The sequence below is a fragment of the Xenopus tropicalis genome, chromosome 6, assembly GCF_000004195.4.
Source record: "Xenopus tropicalis strain Nigerian chromosome 6, UCB_Xtro_10.0, whole genome shotgun sequence".
Classification (NCBI taxonomy): domain Eukaryota; kingdom Metazoa; phylum Chordata; class Amphibia; order Anura; family Pipidae; genus Xenopus; species Xenopus tropicalis.
Genome location: NC_030682.2, coordinates 4,941,678 through 4,961,372, shown reverse-complemented (window position 1 = coordinate 4,961,372; position 19,695 = coordinate 4,941,678). Strand labels below are relative to the sequence as shown.

Sequence of the window (19,695 nt, the reverse complement as noted above, 5' to 3'; positions counted from 1 at the left end):
AACTTTTTCTTGTGTGGCTCCCCAACAATTCTTACATCTGAGTAAAAAAAGGCTGGGGTCCCTGCTTTAAAGGAGACATATCCTATAAACATTATGAATGTACCAGGGAATTATACTCCTCTAGATATAGAAGGATTGTGCTTAAAGTTGTGTTTCTGACTGATTTATTGAGAAATTCCCCCAAACCCCACTAGCCCCGCCCATCTGTGCCACTTCCTGCTGCCTCCTTTCCCAGGCTGTGCAGGGGGCCGGCGGCACTGTAGGATAGGAACCAATCAGCAGCTAGGCTGACCTGATAGGGAACTGAAGCCTGTCTGTGCCTGTGTGAGTGCAGGGCTGTGATTGGCTCTCCCCCTCCTACTGTGCTTCTGGCAGGGACCGTTAGGACACGCCCACCCCTCATGTGAAACCCAGACAGGGACCTGAGAGGATCTATAGGGAGCTCCAATAAAGGGGCCATTGTTACTGATAGGGTTAATGTTTAGCCCAAAGGGAAACCAGCACCGGATATTATTCATAATTGCCTACAGGGTTAGGGGTTTCCCATTTATCCAATATGTCTCCTTTAAACTTAGAAGAGGCAGGTTATTACCCTTTGCTTTGTGAGGGGAGTAATACTATTTGTCCTATAGCAGAAACAAGATGGTACTAAAATGCAGGGCTGGTGATTGGCGGCTGCAATAAAGTCAATTCCGCATTGGGCTGGCCCATGAGTATAGGAGGGTGCTTTCCCCTATTATATTCCGCATTGGGCTGGCCCATGAGTATAGGAGGGTGCTTTCCCCTATTATATTCCGCATTGGGCTGGCCCATGAGTATAGGAGGGTGCTTTCCCCTATTATATTCCGCATTGGGCTGGCCCATGAGTATAGGAGGGTGCTTTCCCCTATTATATTCCGCATTGGGCTGGCCCATGAGTATAGGAGGGTGCTTTCCCCTATTATATTCCGCATTGGGCTGGCCCATGAGTATAGGAGGGTGCTTTCCCCTATTATATTCCGCATTGGGCTGGCCCATGAGTATAGGAGGGTGCTTTCCCCTATTATATTCCGCATTGGGCTGGCCCATGAGTATAGGAGGGTGCTTTCCCCTATTATATTCCGCATTGGGCTGGCCCATGAGTATAGGGGGGTGCTTTCCCCTATTATATTCATATCACATCATTGGTTTCGCCCCGTCCCACATCCCAAGCCAGTCGTTTCTCTCTCTGCTTTTCTGCCCATTTCTCTAAGATTTAGCGTTAAACCTGAGTAACATGAGTCTGTACGTGACACTGCGCCCCGCTGCCCTCACACTGACTGTAACCCGGTAACAGCGCTCCGGCGCACAGGAAGTGACGCTACAATTTGCTATTAACATGGCAGCGTCCGCTTTTGTTAGTAATGGGCGTAAAAATAAACGAGCCGGTAATATTTTGTGTAAGGAATAGTATGGTGAGTAAAGTTCCGCACTTTGTTTTGAGGGGGGCGGAGAGTTATATGTAGGGGCGGTTACAGGTGAAGTTACGCTTTTTTTTAAGTTATGAACCGCATATAGACTGGGCCTGTGTGTAACTCCCTCCCCTGCACTCACATCTCCAGCCTGGGCTACTGGGTAAGTGCTTTTCCCTCCTCCTCCTCCTCCTCCTCCTCCTCCCTGCACTGTCTGTGGGACTGGGGGTTAATCCCGCTGCAGGGGCTGATAGAGAGGGGCGGCTGTGGGACTGGGGGTTAATCCCGCTGCAGGGGCTGATAGAGAGGGGCGGCTGTGGGACTGGGGGTTAATCCCGCTGCAGGGGCTGATAGAGAGGGGCGGCTGTGGGACTGGGGTTAATCCCGCTGCAGGGGCCGATAGAGAGGGGCGGCTGTGGGACTGGGGGTTAATCCCGCTGCAGGGGCCGATAGAGAGGGGCGGCTGTGGGACTGGGGGTTAATCCCGCTGCAGGGGCCGATAGAGGGGGCGGCTGTGGGACTGGGGGTTAATCCCGCTGCAGGGGCTGATAGAGAGGGGCGGCTGTGGGACTGGGGGTTAATCCCGCTGCAGGGGCCGATAGAGAGGGGCGGCTGTGGGACTGGGGTTAAATCCCGCTGCAGGGGCTGATAGAGAGGGGCAGCTGTGGGACTGGGGGTTAATCCCGCTGCAGGGGCTGATAGAGAGGGGCGGCTGTGGGACTGGGGGTTAATCCCGCTGCAGGGGCCGATAGAGAGGGGCGGCTGTGGGACTGGGGGTTAATCCCGCTGCAGGGGCTGATAGAGAGGGTGGCTGTGGGACTGGGGGTTAATCCCGCTGCAGGGGCCGATAGAGAGGGGCGGCTGTGGGACTGGGGTTAATCCCGCTGCAGGGGCTGATAGAGAGGGGCAGCTGTGGGACTGGGGGTTAATCCCGCTGCAGGGGCTGATAGAGAGGGGCGGCTGTGGGACTGGGGGTTAATCCCGCTGCAGGGGCCGATAGAGAGGGGCGGCTGTGGGACTGGGGGGTTAATCCCGCTGCAGGGGCTGATAGAGAGGGGCGGCTGTGGGACTGGGGGTTAATCCCGCTGCAGGGGCTGATAGAGAGGGGCGGCTGTGGGACTGGGGGTTAATCCCGCTGCAGGGGCTGATAGAGAGGGGCGGCTGTGGGACTGGGGGTTAATCCCGCTGCAGGGGCTGATAGAGAGGGGCGGCTGTGGGACTGGGGGTTAATCCCGCTGCAGGGGCTGATAGAGAGGGGCGGCTGTGGGACTGGGGGTTAATCCCGCTGCAGGGGCCGATAGAGAGGGGCGGCTGTGGGACTGGGGGTTAATCCCGCTGCAGGGGCTGATAGAGAGGGGCGGCTGTGGGACTGGGGGTTAATCCCGCTGCAGGGGCCGATAGAGAGGGGCGGCTGTGGGACTGGGGGTTAATCCCGCTGCAGGGGCCGATAGAGAGGGGCGGCTGTGGGACTGGGGGTTAATCCCGCTGCAGGGGCTGATAGAGAGGGGCGGCTGTGGGACTGGGGGTTAATCCCGCTGCAGGGGCTGATAGAGAGGGGCGGCTGTGGGACTGGGGGTTAATCCCGCTGCAGGGGCTGATAGAGAGGGGCGGCTGTGGGACTGGGGGTTAATCCCGCTGCAGGGGCTGATAGAGAGGGGCGGCTGTGGGACTGGGGGTTAATCCCGCTGCAGGGGCCGATAGAGAGGGGCGGCTGTGGGACTGGGGGTTAATCCCGCTGCAGGGGCTGATAGAGAGGGGCGGCTGTGGGACTGGGGGTTAATCCCGCTGCAGGGGGCTGATAGAGAGGGGCGGCTGTGGGACTGGGGGTTAATCCCGCTGCAGGGGCTGATAGAGAGGGGCGGCTGTGGGACTGGGGGTTAATCCCGCTGCAGGGGCTGATAGAGAGGGGCGGCTGTGGGACTGGGGGTTAATCCCGCTGCAGGGGCCGATAGAGAGGGGCAGGTGGGGGGTGGAACCTTGCTGAAGGGACCAATATCTTAAACTGTTTGTCCATTCTGCTGTTTCCCACAGACAAGACAGTCCTTCTGATACACAGTGAGTGTGGGGCCCTCCTATCTGCGCACAGCCAGAGGGTCCCCACCCATTCCCAACATGGAGTCACACTTTTCCAGTAAGTCCACTTAACGTTTTTGTTTTTTCCCCCTGATTGGATAAACCCCTCCCTGTACAACATGTATTTATTGCACTAATATCAGAGGGGGGGCCCAAGCGCAGCCCCACAGGCAGCTTTATATGGTGGGTTTCTGTTCCTTGCTGTCAGGTTCTCCAGAGATGGAACCAAGGAGGTTAGAGGGGAAATGGGAGAATGAAGAGCCGGACGCTGAGGATCAAGTGCAACCAAAGTTTGAAATTGATTCATTTTATGACCCTGGTAAGCACATTACATTTGAAGTCTGCCTTTATATAAAGCTGTTTTGTTTGCAAGATTTTGAATCAAAAAGAAAGCTTTAGGTTTGCAAAAAGGGGTACATCAAGTTCAGGAGGTTCTGCCCTACACACCCCAGGAACCCACAGACCCACAAAGGGTACAAACCCCCAGCTATTCCCAGCAGGGTGGGTAGGTGCCAGTTGGAGGTTATTGCTGTGGGGGCAGAGGGGGATGATGGGGGCAGTATTTGTGGGCAGGGCTTGGGCAGAGTGGGATGATGGGGGGCTGTATTTGTGGGCGGGGCTGGGGCAGAGGGGGATGATGGGACAGTATTTGTGGGCGGGGCTTGGGCTGGGTACAGCTGTGCCTGAGGCTCATTAACTGCCAGGAGAATGAGCTGCTTCTGTTTCTATAGAAAGATTTGCCCATAACCCCTATAAAGCCTGTATGAAGTATTTCTGATCTAACACAGGCACTTCCTTACTCCCAGCTTTACACGGCCCTGTCTCTCCCTTACTCCCAGCTTTACACGGCCCTGTCTCTCCCTTACTCCCAGCTTTACATGGCCCTGTCTCTCCCTTACTCCCAGCTTTACACGGCCCTGTCTCTCCCTTACTCCCAGCTTTACACGGCCCTGTCTCTCCCTTACTCCCAGCTTTACACGGCCTTGTCTCTCCCTTACTCCCAGCTTTACACGGCCTTGTCTCTCCCTTACTCCCAGCTTTACACGGCCCTGTCTCTTCCTTACTGGCAGCTTCCCCAGCTCCACAGCCAGAAATATTACAGATAAAGATAAAGGAGGAAGAATCAGACTCTGAAGACCATCTTCACCCAAATGAAAGGTCATCTGCTACACTAACTGATGGGGGTAAGTAGCTAGAATTTCTTCCTATAATTCCAGCATATCTGGTGTCAGGGGATCAAAACATCCTGGCACCACAAGGGTTAAGATACTTTTCAGGATCATGATGTTTGTGGTGGTAAAACCGAGGCTAGCTCTTTCAGTCAAGTGCAAGTTCTGCACCTGTGAGCAGGGTAAAAGGGCTCTGACATTTCTAGACAATAAATGGGATTGCTTTTGAATTCCCATAATGCACTACTTAAATTTTCAGAGTTGGGGATGGGACTAAGTTGATTGAACATAATGGATCCCCTGTGTATCCCTTATAATGGCAGATGATGTTGTGGTGAAGAAAAGGAGACAGTGGGTGCAGCCGATGTGCTATCAGCGCTTTTCCAAGGGTCAGTTCCACCTGCTGTATGGCAAGCTACGGAAAAACCCTGAGAAGTTCTTCGCCTACATCCGGATGTCCATCTCCACCTTTGATGAGCTACTAAAGCTTGTACATCCGCATCTGCATCGGATGGATACGAATATGCGCCAGGCCATATCCCCAGCGGAACGACTGGTTGTAACGTTAAGGTGAACATGTCCCCTGTTTTTTTGATTAGTGCAAGCAGAATATTGAAGGCTACTGTGATACTAAAACCTTCAGTTAGTATTGATGTTGGTATATATAGGTTATGTATGTGAGTGGATAGATAGGTCAGTATGTGAGTGGATAGGTCAGTATGGGTCTGTATGTGAGTGGATAGATAGGTCAGTATGGGTCTGTATGTGAGTGTATAGATAGGTCAGTGTGGGTCTGTATGTGAGTGGATAGGTCAGTATGGGTCTGTATGTGAGTGGATAGGTCAGTATGGGTCTGTATGTGAGTGGATAGGTCAGTATGGGTCTGTATGTGAGTGGATAGGTCAGTATGGGTCTGTATGTGAGTGGATAGGTCAGTATGGGTCTGTATGTGAGTGGATAGGTCAGTATGGGTCTGTATGTGAGTGGATAGGTCAGTATGGGTCTGTATGTGAGTGGATAGGTCAGTATGGGTCTGTATGTGAGTGGATAGGTCAGTATGGGTCTGTATGTGAGTGGATAGATAGGTCAGTATGGGTCTGTATGTGAGTGGATAGGTCAGTGTGGGTCTGTATGTGAGTGGATAGATAGGTCAGTGTGGGTCTGTATGTGAGTGGATAGATAGGTCAGTGTGGGTCTGTATGTGAGTGGATAGGTCAGTGTGGGTCTGTATGTGAGTGGATAGGTCAGTGTGGGTCTGTATGTGAGTGGATAGATAGGTCAGTGTGGGTCTGTATGTGAGTGGATAGATAGGTCAGTGTGGGTCTGTATGTGAGTGGATAGGTCAGTATGGGTCTGTATGTGAGTGGATAGGTCAGTATGGGTCTGTATGTGAGTGGATAGGTCAGTATGGGTCTGTATGTGAGTGGATGGATAGGTCAGTGTGGGTCTGTATGTGAGTGGATGGATAGGTCAGTGTGGGTCTGTATGTGAGTGGATAGATAGGTCAGTGTGGGTCTGTATGTGAGTGGATGGATAGGTCAGTGTGGGTCTGTATGTGAGTGGATGGATAGGTCAGTGTGGGTCTGTATGTGAGTGGATGGATAGGTCAGTGTGGGTCTGTATGTGAGTGGATGGATAGGTCAGTGTGGGTCTGTATGTGAGTGGGTGGATAGGTCAGTGTGGGTCTGTATGTGAGTGGATAGATAGGTCAGTGTGGGTCTGTATGTGAGTGGATAGATGGGTCTGTATGTGAGTGGATAGATAGGTCAGTGTGGGTCTGTATGTGAGTGGATAGGTCAGTATGGGTCTGTATGTGAGTGGATAGATAGGTCAGTGTGGGTCTGTATGTGAGTGGATGGATAGGTCAGTGTGGGCCTGTATGTGAGTGGATGGATAGGTCAGTGTGGGCCTGTATGAGTGTGGGTCTGTATGTGAGTGGATATGTCAGTGTGGGTCTGTATGTGAGTGGATAGATAGGTCAGTGTGGGCCTGTATGTGAGTGGATGGATAGGTCAGTGTGGGCCTGTATGTGAGTGGATGGATAGGTCAGTGTGGGCCTGTATGAGTGTGGGTCTGTATGTGAGTGGATATGTCAGTGTGGGTCTGTATGTGAGTGGATAGATAGGTCAGTGTGGGTCTGTATGTGAGTGGATAGGTCAGTGTGGGTCTGTATGTGAGTGGATAGGTCAGTGTGGGTCTGTATGTGAGTGGATAGGTCAGTGTGGGTCTGTATGTGAGTGGATAGATAGGTCAGTGTGGGTCTGTATGTGAGTGGATAGGTCAGTGTGGGTCTGTATGTGAGTGGATAGATAGGTCAGTGTGGGTCTGTATGTGAGTGGATAGATAGGTCAGTGTGGGTCTGTATGTGAGTGGATAGGTCAGTGTGGGTCTGTATGTGAGTGGATATGTCAGTGTGGGTCTGTATGTGAGTGGATAGATAGGTCAGTGTGGGTCTGTATGTGAGTGGATAGATAGGTCAGTGTGGGTCTGTATGTGAGTGGATAGGTCAGTGTGGGTCTGTATGTGAGTGGATAGGTCAGTGTGGGTCTGTATGTGAGTGGATAGGTCAGTGTGGGTCTGTATGTGAGTGGATAGGTCAGTGTGGGTCTGTATGTGAGTGGATAGATAGGTCAGTGTGGGTCTGTATGTGAGTGGATAGGTCAGTGTGGGTCTGTATGTGAGTGGATAGATAGGTCAGTGTGGGTCTGTATGTGAGTGGATAGGTCAGTGTGGGTCTGTATGTGAGTGGATAGATAGGTCAGTGTGGGTCCTGTATGTGAGTGGATAGGTCAGTGTGGGTCTGTATGTGAGTGGATATGTCAGTGTGGGTCTGTATGTGAGTGGATAGATAGGTCAGTGTGGGTCTGTATGTGAGTGGATAGATAGGTCAGTGTGGGTCTGTATGTGAGTGGATAGATAGGTCAGTGTGGGTCTGTATGTGAGTGGATAGATAGGTCAGTGTGGGTCTGTATGTGAGTGGATAGGTCAGTATGGGTCTGTATGTGAGTGGATAGGTCAGTATGGGTCTGTATGTGAGTGGATAGGTCAGTATGGGTCTGTATGTGAGTGGATGGATAGGTCAGTGTGGGTCTGTATGTGAGTGGATGGATAGGTCAGTGTGGGTCTGTATGTGAGTGGATAGATAGGTCAGTGTGGGTCTGTATGTGAGTGGATGGATAGGTCAGTGTGGGTCTGTATGTGAGTGGATGGATAGGTCAGTGTGGGTCTGTATGTGAGTGGATGGATAGGTCAGTGTGGGTCTGTATGTGAGTGGATGGATAGGTCAGTGTGGGTCTGTATGTGAGTGGGTGGATAGGTCAGTGTGGGTCTGTATGTGAGTGGATAGATAGGTCAGTGTGGGTCTGTATGTGAGTGGATAGATGGGTCTGTATGTGAGTGGATAGATAGGTCAGTGTGGGTCTGTATGTGAGTGGATAGGTCAGTATGGGTCTGTATGTGAGTGGATAGATAGGTCAGTGTGGGTCTGTATGTGAGTGGATGGATAGGTCAGTGTGGGCCTGTATGTGAGTGGATGGATAGGTCAGTGTGGGCCTGTATGAGTGTGGGTCTGTATGTGAGTGGATATGTCAGTGTGGGTCTGTATGTGAGTGGATAGATAGGTCAGTGTGGGCCTGTATGTGAGTGGATGGATAGGTCAGTGTGGGCCTGTATGTGAGTGGATGGATAGGTCAGTGTGGGCCTGTATGAGTGTGGGTCTGTATGTGAGTGGATATGTCAGTGTGGGTCTGTATGTGAGTGGATAGATAGGTCAGTGTGGGTCTGTATGTGAGTGGATAGGTCAGTGTGGGTCTGTATGTGAGTGGATAGGTCAGTGTGGGTCTGTATGTGAGTGGATAGGTCAGTGTGGGTCTGTATGTGAGTGGATAGATAGGTCAGTGTGGGTCTGTATGTGAGTGGATAGGTCAGTGTGGGTCTGTATGTGAGTGGATAGATAGGTCAGTGTGGGTCTGTATGTGAGTGGATAGATAGGTCAGTGTGGGTCTGTATGTGAGTGGATAGGTCAGTGTGGGTCTGTATGTGAGTGGATATGTCAGTGTGGGTCTGTATGTGAGTGGATAGATAGGTCAGTGTGGGTCTGTATGTGAGTGGATAGATAGGTCAGTGTGGGTCTGTATGTGAGTGGATAGGTCAGTGTGGGTCTGTATGTGAGTGGATAGGTCAGTGTGGGTCTGTATGTGAGTGGATAGGTCAGTGTGGGTCTGTATGTGAGTGGATAGGTCAGTGTGGGTCTGTATGTGAGTGGATAGATAGGTCAGTGTGGGTCTGTATGTGAGTGGATAGGTCAGTGTGGGTCTGTATGTGAGTGGATAGATAGGTCAGTGTGGGTCTGTATGTGAGTGGATAGGTCAGTGTGGGTCTGTATGTGAGTGGATAGATAGGTCAGTGTGGGTCTGTATGTGAGTGGATAGGTCAGTGTGGGTCTGTATGTGAGTGGATATGTCAGTGTGGGTCTGTATGTGAGTGGATAGATAGGTCAGTGTGGGTCTGTATGTGAGTGGATAGATAGGTCAGTGTGGGTCTGTATGTGAGTGGATAGATAGGTCAGTGTGGGTCTGTATGTGAGTGGATAGATAGGTCAGTGTGGGTCTGTATGTGAGTGGATAGGTCAGTATGGGTCTGTATGTGAGTGGATAGATAGGTCAGTGTGGGTCTGTATGTGAGTGGATAGATAGGTCAGTATGGGTCTGTATGTGAGTGGATAGATGGGTCAGTGTGGGTCTGTATGTGAGTGGATAGATAGGTCAGTGTGGGTCTGTATGTGAGTGGATAGATAGGTCAGTGTGGGTCTGTAAGTGCTCACTGTGCTAACTGTGCTCTCTTCAATTTGATGTGTCCATTGAATCACGTGGCCAATTTCCTCATTCTTCCCATTCTGGCCTATGTGTAGATTGTATCTTGCATAAACAAATTGGTGATTTGCCATTTATATGAAAAGCTAATATGTGCCTGGCTAGAGACCTATATAACTGATTTAGCAAGAAGGGAAAGAGATAAGTAAACCTGGTTACAGTAAAGTAGGCATAGAAATTAAGTAGGATCTATAAAAAGTGGGTAAATCTTTCATAGTAGCATCCAATTTATGACCAGCCCCCCCCAAGTTTGCCCTAAATCTAATTACCCATGGTATCCAGTCAGCTTTGTGTTTTTAAATGCTGTAAATACTGACTGTAAAGGGGAGTGCTTCATGTAGCCATCAGCCCAGAGAGTGGCTGGACATTTATACTCACACAATTGGCAAGTATAGGTAAAAGGAAAAGTAAAAGCTTTCTGCAATGCCCTGTTTTTTAGGTTCCTTGCTACCGGCAGCACGTTTGCAGCTTTGCACTACCAGTTCCTTATTGGACGAGCTACGATCGGCATGATAGTGCGGGAAACCTGCAAGACTATTTGGAATGTGACTAAAGACCTTGTCATGCCGGAACCAAACACTGAGAAGTGGATGAAGATCGCCGAGGGGTTTTATGAGAAGACGGATTTCCCCAACTGCATCGGGGCTCTAGATGGCAAGCACATCCGTGTCACCAGGCCCCCCAATACCGTGTCCAAGTCTTGCTCGAAGGTCTTCTTCACGGTTCTGTTAGCCCTGGTTGACAGCAGCTACTGTTTCACCTACATTGACGTGGGCGCATATGGCAGTGACGGAGACGCCAGCGGATTTTTTAAATCCAATCTTGGGAAGATGGTGAATGAAGGCAAACTTAACTTTCCTGCAAATAAACCTCTGCCCGGCACCAAAGGCCCAGCGCTCCCATATGTTATAGTGGCAGACGAGGCTTTTGGAATCTCCACGAATGTAATGAGGCCTTATCCAATCAGAAACCTGACTGGAACTAAAAGAGCTTTCAATTACAGGCTGACCAGGGCGCGTAGAATGGTGGAGTGTGCATTTGGGATCCTGGCAAATAAATGGCGGGTGTTTCATTCTGCCATACAGCTCAATACCGCCTTCGTAGACGACATTATTAAATGCGCGTGTGTGCTGCATAATCTGGTGCTGCTGAGAGATGGGATTGTATTTGAGGATTCCATACTGGATCCTCTGCCCGGGGTGCCCTGGAACGTTGTGCGAGGACCGAATAGCGGCATGAGTGTGAGAGATGCCTATGCCCAGTATTTTGCTTCTACGCAGGGAGAAGTCCCCTGGCAAAATGAGAATTTTTGAAGAACATTTCGATTTAATTCATTCTTTTTATAGAGGATTATCTGTAAGCAGAGTGTTAAAGAGACAGCCTAAAATGTTCCGCCTGGACTGTGAGCAGTATGGGGGGGAGAATGATGTTGCCATGATGGAATGGTAATACCCCATTGCAGGCTGGGAGAACATGTAGGAGGGTTCCCTTCTAAGGCTATAGAAAGCCATTAATAATCACATTCCCATCAGACCATGGCCTGTGGGCAGTTGTGACTTTAGGCTTCTTGAAAATGGATATTGTAACACTACAGGAGGGCGGCGAGTGGTTACATAGGAGACTGTGACAGAAACAGTGGCGGTTTAAGCAAAACTGAAGCTGCAGGATGATTCCATCTTGCAATTTTAGAAAGGGGGAAATAAGTATGTATGAGCCACTTCATATTTCCATTGGGCAATGGGAAAAATGTAATTTTTTTTTTTTTTAGGAAGTATCCCCTGTGGATTAGTGATTGCGTTATAGCATTAAGCACATACAGATAAAATAGAGGGGCCTATAAATAAAGGTTTATATGAGGGGGTTCCTCATACGTAGCTGTATATTGCCTTCACTGATTCAGTTATAGTATGTAACAAGCGGAATCACGAGTAGCAGGTAGTTTATACAGGGGTCCTATATCCCTACTGCTGTGCCCCACCCCCCCCCCCCCTCCAATAGCATTAAAAGTAGTCTAGTCCCTAAAGAATGCTGAGGACCATAATTAACCCTATTAGGGGCTATATTGAGCTTACTCTCATAATTAACCCTATTAGGGGCTATATTGAGCCCATGGGCTTACTCTCATAATTAACCCTATCAAGGGCCATATTGAGCCCATGGGCTTACTCTCATAATTAACCCTATTAGGGGCCATATTGAGCCCATGGGCTTATGCTAAGACAGCGAAGAGTGGGAAGTTCAGGTACAGTGATGTTCTGTCGGCTGGAGCCTTGGGTTAGACAAACATGGGGGGATGCCAAGGGGGCACAAAGGCACCAAGCAGCACATTTATATTGTGAGGCTTTTGCCAGTCATAAAATCTGAATAAAGTCTGTATGAAAACAATAGACCTGCTATATTTTGTATCCACACTCTACTTGTTTCCATGTTTGTAACCTCCCAGGGCCGTATTAGCTGCACCTCATAAGGCCACTGAGTTGACACAAGAATGTAGAGTTTAGTGCAGCCAAAGATCCCACTGCATGCCCTTCCTCCTAACTTGATCAGGTAGGTGTGGGGGCAATAGGCAGAGGGTGTAATTAAAGGAAACATATAGAATAAATAAAAAAAAAAAAACCCTAACCCTGTAGGCAATTATGAATAATATCCGATGCTGGTTTCCCTTTGGGCTAAACATTAACCCTATCTGTAACAATGGCCCCTTTATTGGAGCTCCCTATAGATCCTCTCAGGTCCCTGTCTGGGTTTCACATGAGGGGGTGGGCGTGTCCTAACGGTCCCTGCCAGAAGCACAGTAGGAGGGGGAGAGCCAATCACAGCCCTGCAGTCACACAAGCACAGACAGGCTTCAGTTCCCTATCAGGTCAGCCTAGCTGCTGATTGGTTCCTAGCCTACAGTGCTGCCGGCCCCCCTGCACAGCCTGGGAAAGGAGGCAGCAGGAAGTGGAACAGATGGGCGGGGTGGGGTAAAGGCTTCTTTTCTCAGCACATTCCTTCAGTAGAGGAGTATAATGCACTGGCACATTTTTTGTTCCCTTTAATGAGACCATTAAGGAGCATGGTTTATGTCTGTGCGTATGGGGTACATCTGCTGCCCTCAGAGCTGTCAACCTGACAGCTATTGCGCCCGCGGAATTCGCCACAGGACTTCGAGAAAATTGAGAGAATGCTGCTGGGGGACCGGGGGAAAGCCTTCGAAATCAGCTAACTCCCATGGAAATAGGGAGGTTTGATAGATCTGTATTCCAAGCAGGAAGGGGGAAATATATTGACTAATAAGGGTCAGCTTTACCCTAGCACTACTCTATAAAAAAAACTATACTGATCAGAAAGGGGGTTGGTAATTATTAAGCTCACATTGGACACTCTTTCACCCTCTTTCACTAAAAAATTGTTACAAGAATGTTATATGATTATTTTGAAAAGTTTCCCGCAATCTGCACATGAAAAATGCTTCTCCCCTGTGTGAGTTTTCTCATGGCTGAGGAAGTCGATCTTGTCAGAAAAGCTTTTGCCACATTCTGTACACGAGAAAGGTTTGTCGCCTTTGTGTTTCATTGCATGGGTAAGGAGGCTGCTTTTATATATAACGTATAACGTTTCCCACAGTCTGTGCAGAGAAATGGTTTCTCCCCCGTGTGAGCTCTCTGGTGTTTCTGAAGCTGGCCCTTCAGCGCAAAGCTCCTCCCACACTCTGTACATAGGAAAGGCCCCTCCCCTGTGTGAATGTTCTGGTGATACTCAAGTTGGCTTTTTCGATGGAAAAATATCCCACATACTGGACACAGGAATGGTTTCTCCCGTGTCAGAACCAGCAGATCTAGACTGGGTTTAACCTGTACACTGCCACATTTTTCATACTCCATACAGCTAAAAGGACCCGACTCTGTATCTGTGTTATGAGATTCACTGTTTAAGTTCTTTGTGGTGTCACCACAGACGTGTGTAAGAAGGTCTTTATCCAAAGGGAAGGGGCTTCCACATTTACAGCAGGTAATCCCTGGTGCTTCCGACCTTGCTGAGCCGCCCTCATACCTTGTACCAGTCTCACTCTCCCAATCAGCCTCAGCTTTGTACTGTACTGGCCCTTTAAAAAGCCCAGGGCCTTCTCTTTCCAGAGTGCAATTGGAATCAGTGGGTTCTGGCTCTTTTGAGCTCTGAGGAGACATTTCTAATTTCACTGTGTAGTTCATGGAACAATCTAATAAAGGGAAAACAGGGTTGAGAACTGATATAATTTGTACCCTGGGTACCCCTGGAACTATAGCAGGGTGACTGTTACCCCAATGTTTCTATATATCTGTAACCTTGTTATGTGCTAAGGGGGCCCAGCCTGAAGGCCAGTTAGGGGGGATTTGGGGTGAGTGCTTATTTGTGCCCTGGGTACCCCTGGAACTATAGCAGGGTGACTGTTACCCCAATGTTTCTATATATCTGTAACCTTGTTATGGGCTAAGGGGGCCCAGCCTGAAGGCCAGTTAGGGGGGGATTTGGGGTGAGTGCTTATTTCTGCCCTGGGTACCCCTGGAACTATAGCGGGGTGACTGTTAGCCCATAACAAGGTTACAGATATATAGAAACATTGGGGTAACAGTCACCCCGCTATAGTTCCAGGGGTACCCAGGGCACAAATAAGCACTCACCCCAAATCCCCCCCTAACTGGCCTTCAGGCTGGGCCCCCTTAGCCCATAACAAGGTTACAGATATATAGAAACATTGGGGTAACAGTCACCCTGCTATAGTTCCAGGGGTACCCAGGGCACAAATAAGCACTCACCCCAAATCCCCCCTAACTGGCCTTCAGGCTGGGCCCCCTTAGCCCATAACAAGGTTACAGATATATAGAAACATTGGGGTAACAGTCACCCCGCTATAGTTCCAGGGGTACCCAGGGCACAAATAAGCACTCACCCCAAATCCCCCCCTAACTGGCCTTCAGGCTGGGCCCCCTTAGCCCATAACAAGGTTACAGATATATAGAAACATTGGGGTAACAGTCACCCTGCTATAGTTCCAGGGGTACCCAGGGCACAAATAAGCACTCACCCCAAATCCCCCCCCTAACTGGCCTTCAGGCTGGGCCCCCTTACCCCAATGTTTCTATATATCTGTAACCTTGTTATGGGCTAAGGGGGCCCAGCCTGAAGGCCAGTTAGGGGGGGGATTTGGGGTGAGTGCTTATTTGTGCCCTGGGTACCCCTGGAACTATAGCGGGGTGACTGTTACCCCAATGTTTCTATATATCTGTAACCTTGTTATGGGCTAAGGGGGCCCAGCCTGAAGGCCAGTTAGGGGGGGATTTGGGGTGAGTGCTTATTTGTACCCTGGGTACCCCTGGAACTATAGCGGGGTGACTGTTACCCCAATGTTTCTATATATCTGTAACCTTGTTATGGGCTAAGGGGGCCCAGCCTGAAGGCCAGTTAGGGGGGGATTTGGGGTGAGTGCTTGTTTGTGCCCTGGGTACCCCTGGAACTATAGCAGGGTGACTGTTACCCCAATGTTTCTATATATCTGTAACCTTGTTATGGGCTAAGGGGGCCCAGCCTGAAGGCCAGTTAGGGGGGGATTTGGGGTGAGTGCTTGTTTGTGCCCTGGGTACCCCTGGAACTATAGCGGGGTGACTGTTACCCCAATGTTTCTATATATCTGTAACCTTGTTATGGGCTAAGGGGGCCCAGCCTGAAGGCCAGTTAGGGAAAGTGCTTTTTTGCTGTCCAAGTGCAGGTTAGTTTGTAGGCACAAGCAGGGAGATCCCTTACATCCAGCCTGATCTTACTAACAGATTTTCTGGCTACTTACCCCCATCAGTAAGTGGTGCTGCTGAGCTTTCCATTGGGTTCAGATGATCATCAGAGTCCGGTTCTTCTTCCTATTTCTTTATCTGTAATATTTCTGGCTGTGGCTCTGGGGAAGCTGCCAGTAAGGGAGAGACAGGGCCGTGTAAAGCTGGGAGTAAGGGAGAGACAGGGCCGTGTAAAGCTGGGAGTAAGGGAGAGACGGGGCCGTGTAAAGCTGGGAGTAAGGGAGAGACGGGGCCGTGTAAAGCTGGGAGTAAGGGAGAGACGGGGCCGTGTAAAGCTGGGAGTAAGGGAGAGACGGGGCCGTGTAAAGCTGGGAGTAAGGGAGAGACGGGGCCGTGTAAAGCTGGGAGTAAGGGAGAGACGGGGCCGTGTAAAGCTGGGAGTAAGGGAGAGACGGGGCCGTGTAAAGCTGGGAGTAAGGGAGAGACGGGGCCGTGTAAAGCTGGGAGTAAGGGAGAGACGGGGCCGCGTAAAGCTGGGAGTAAGGGAGAGACGGGGCCGCGTAAAGCTGGGAGTAAGGGAGAGACGGGGCCGCGTAAAGCTGGGAGTAAGGGAGAGACGGGGCCGCGTAAAGCTGGGAGTAAGGGAGAGACGGGGCCGCGTAAAGCTGGGAGTAAGGGAGAGACGGGGCCGTGTAAAGCTGGGAGTAAGGAAGTGCCTTGTGTTAGATCAGAAGGAAGATACAGGTAATAGTGATCCCCTGGAATATTCCAATATAAAAGTATCTTCTAATGCCACCTTCATTGTATAGCCCATAACAAGTATTGTTAGGCACCAGATTTAAATCTGGGCTTAAGAGGACTGTTAAGGTCCCCATACACTATAAGATCTGCTCGCTTGGCGATGTCGCCAAGTGAGCGGATCTTCATCTGATATCCCCTCCTACGGGTGGGCGATATCGGGTAGCAAGTAGCTTAAAAAAAATAATAATCCAAGGGACCGATATCGGCAGCTATAATCGGCCCGTGTATGGGGATCTTTACTTTTATTGGAGTTCCCTATAGATCTTCTCTGGTTCCTAACCACAGAGCCTGACCAAACTTTATGGCTGATTCGCCAAAGTGCGTTAAAAATGTTATTGTGTCTAAATTTTCGCGGCTAAATCCTCGATTCACTATAAGCATACTTGCGCTAATTTACGCGCGATACTTCATGCGATATTTTAGTCAACACCCGCATATAAATAGCAAGCCTTTGCAACAATTAGCCTTTGGTTCCTACTTACTTTACTTGTATGTATGTATGTATGTATGTATGTATGTATGTATGTATGTATGTGTGTATGTATGTATGTGTGTATGTGTGTATGTGTGTATGTGTGTATGTGTGTATGTATGTGTGTATGTGTGTATGTATGTATGTATGTATGTATGTGTGTGTGTGTGTGTGTGTGTGTGTGTGTGTGTGTGTGTGTGTGTGTGTGTGTGTGTGTGTGTGTGTGTGTGTGTGTGTGTGTGTGTGTGTATGTATGTATGGCCGCCTATTATTATGTGCAACTTATGGCCTCAATTAAAGGAGACATATTGGATAAATGGGAAAAAAAGGTAATTTTGTAGGCAATTATGAATAATATCCGGTGCTGGTTTCCCTTTGGGCTAAACATTAACCCTATCTGTAACAATGGCCCCTTTATTGGAGCTCCCTATAGATCCTCTCAGGTCCCTGTCTGGGTTTCACATGAGGGGTGGGCGTGTCCTAACGGTCCCTGCCAGAAGCACAGTAGGAGGGGGAGAGCCAATCACAGCCCTGCAGTCACACAAGCACAGACAGGCTTCAGTTCCCTATCAGGTCAGCCTAGCTGCTGATTGGTTCCTATCCTACAGTGCAGGGTACGGAGGGCCGCCGGCTCCCCAGCTCACCCAGAGAATTCAGCCAGCAGGAAGTGGCACAGATGGGCGGGGCTAGTGGGGTTTTTGTGGAATTTCTCAATAAATCAGTCAGAAACACAACTTTTTAAAGCACAATCCTTCTATATCTAGAGGAGTATAATTCATTGGTACATTGTTATTTTTTTTGGATATGTCTCCTTTAAGTGGGAGATTTTAGACACAGAATAAATGGCAAATATGTTATGGGCAGTTTATTAAACGGGAACAAATATAATATTGCGATTATTCTGGCGCCAAAACATTGGATTGGCAGTTATCCCACTCGCCAGAAAATACGCTACGTACTAATTAGCGCAAGTTTTACTATTCAGCAAAATGGGCTAAAGGCAAAATTGTTGGCAGAATATTTGCAAACATGTAACCCATATAGCATATTGATGTGTTACTGATAAATGTAAGGGTGTAGGGGAAACTACATGAAAGTATAGAATACCATATCAAGGAAGGATAAATAATTAGACATTACTCAGTTCAAGACTACAAAACTAACAACTTTTATCGTAACTATAACATTTTTTAAAATGCTAAAAATATAAAAAATAAAACTTAGGGCTCGCTGCCCTTGATTTGGGCCATGTTGCCCTTGATTTGGGCCATTTCCCCCTGGAGCTCGGCCATTTTCCCATGGAGCTCGGCCAACTGGGCCTTCATGGTGGCAATCTCCTCCTGCATTGGCCGAAGGGTGGGGTCAGTCCAATCAGGTGCTGTTTGGGTCCCCACATCTTTGGTCCGTCGTGAGGGTCCCTCGTCCGCAGTTGGACCTGGTGCCCAGCGTTTGGCCTGGGGAGAGTCCGGGGCTGATGGAGCCTGGGGTTGAGGCGCTACATTCAGCTGAAGTTCTGTGAGATAATATTGCAAGATGTTATTTCAATCTATTATACATATATATATATATACATTCATACACAGAGGCCTCTATAGTAGCGAATATTATGGCGACTACATATTCGCGACAATATATGCGCCGCTATAGTACCATAATAATGCCATTACTTTCATAAAATTACTGTATTAAAAATGCCCATTTCCCTGCAAACTGGCGGCTGCGTCACTCTGGGGCCAACACTTGAATAAATAACACTATTTTATTGCCAAAAGCTCATTAACTGTACTTTTCTATAATTACCGCCTGCCCCAAGTAGGGGTTAATTTTCCCATAGACTAATGCGATATTTAGCGCTTCTAAGTGTTTGTGAATCCTGCGTTCATATTCATTTCTGCGCGCAAATTAACGCATGCGGTAATACTGTTGTGAATCGTGCGCTAATTGTTGCGTCTATTTTAATGCAAAAAAGCATGCGATAAAAATGAACGCACTTTAGTGAATCAGCCCTAGAATGTACTATGAATGTCGGGGGGGTCTGGGACCGGTGCAAGGTGCATTGGCAGATGTGGATATAAAGGGGGGACACAGTTCCTCTTCACTTCCTGGTGTTAATCATTCAAGACACAAGAAAACAAAGTTGTGTGGTAGCCATGAAAAAATGCCCATTGACTTTAATGTGTTTTGTGGATTTTTGCAGGTACATAATTGCTCTTGATATTATATGTCCTCTGTAATGTCCCCACCAAGAAAAGCAATGTAATATTATACAAAATCAATAGTTTCAGTTATATACAGAAACGTTACTCACCGGCCCCAGGAACAGGATCCATTTCCCTCTTTATTGTGGGCAGAGGCTCCTCAGTGTCCGGCTCTTCATTCTCCCATTTCCCCTCTAACCTCCTTGGTTCCATCTCTGGAGAACCTGACAGCAAGGAACAGAAACCCACCATATAAAGCTGCCTGTGGGGCTGCGCTTGGGCCCCCCTCTGATATTAGTGCAATAAATACATGTTGTACAGGGAGGGGTTTATCCAATCAGTAAACTGCCCCTCTCTATCAGCCCCTGCAGCGGGATTAACCCCCAGTCCCACAGCCGCCCCTCTCTATCAGCCCCTGCAGCGGGATTAACCCCCAGTCCCACAGCCGCCCCTCTCTATCGGCCCCTGCAGCGGGATTAACCCCCAGTCCCACAGCCGCCCCTCTCTATCAGCCCCTGCAGCGGGATTAACCCCCAGTCCCACAGCTGCCCCTCTCTATCAGCCCCTGCAGCGGGATTAACCCCAGTCCCACAGCCGCCCCTCTCTATCAGCCCCTGCAGCGGGATTAACCCCCAGTCCCACAGCCGCCCCTCTCTATCAGCCCCTGCAGCGGGATTAACCCCCCAGTCCCACAGCCGCCCCTCTCTATCAGCCCCTGCAGCGGGATTAACCCCCAGTCCCACAGCCGCCCCTCTCTATCAGCCCCTGCAGCGGGATTAACCCCCAGTCCCACAGCCGCCCCTCTCTATCAGCCCCTGCAGCGGGATTAACCCCAGTCCACAGCCGCCCCTCTCTATCAGCCCCTGCAGCGGGATTAACCCCCAGTCCCACAGCCGCCCCTCTCTATCAGCCCCTGCAGCGGGATTAACCCCCA

General features: G+C 49.5%; 3 protein-coding genes across 8 annotated transcripts in view; 1 reads left to right on the top strand and 2 right to left on the bottom strand.

Annotated features, from left to right (window-relative positions):
- LOC101730917 (gastrula zinc finger protein XlCGF57.1-like) overlaps nt 1–19,695 on the bottom strand; it is a 66,659-nt gene that overhangs the window by 36,516 nt on the left and 10,448 nt on the right. The window lies entirely within an intron of this gene.
- LOC100487167 (harbinger transposase derived 1-like) lies at nt 1,173–11,929 on the top strand. Of its 6 annotated transcripts, XM_031903280.1 has the most exons (7): nt 1,173–1,433; nt 1,520–1,593; nt 3,462–3,561; nt 3,712–3,822; nt 4,541–4,687; nt 4,996–5,242; nt 9,983–11,533. In XM_031903280.1, the coding sequence occupies exons 3-7, from the start codon at nt 3,543–3,545 to the stop codon at nt 10,854–10,856; spliced, it is 1,398 nt and encodes a 465-aa protein (XP_031759140.1). In that variant the 5' UTR covers nt 1,173–1,433; nt 1,520–1,593; nt 3,462–3,542; the 3' UTR covers nt 10,857–11,533.
- Nucleotides 17,711–18,979, bottom strand: LOC101734458 (gastrula zinc finger protein 5-1-like). Its single transcript, XM_031904320.1, has 2 exons — nt 18,872–18,979; nt 17,711–18,076 (listed from the first exon to the last, which is right to left on the bottom strand). Exons 1-2 carry the CDS (start codon nt 18,972–18,974, stop codon nt 17,784–17,786), a joined length of 396 nt encoding a protein of 131 aa, XP_031760180.1. The 5' UTR covers nt 18,975–18,979; the 3' UTR covers nt 17,711–17,783.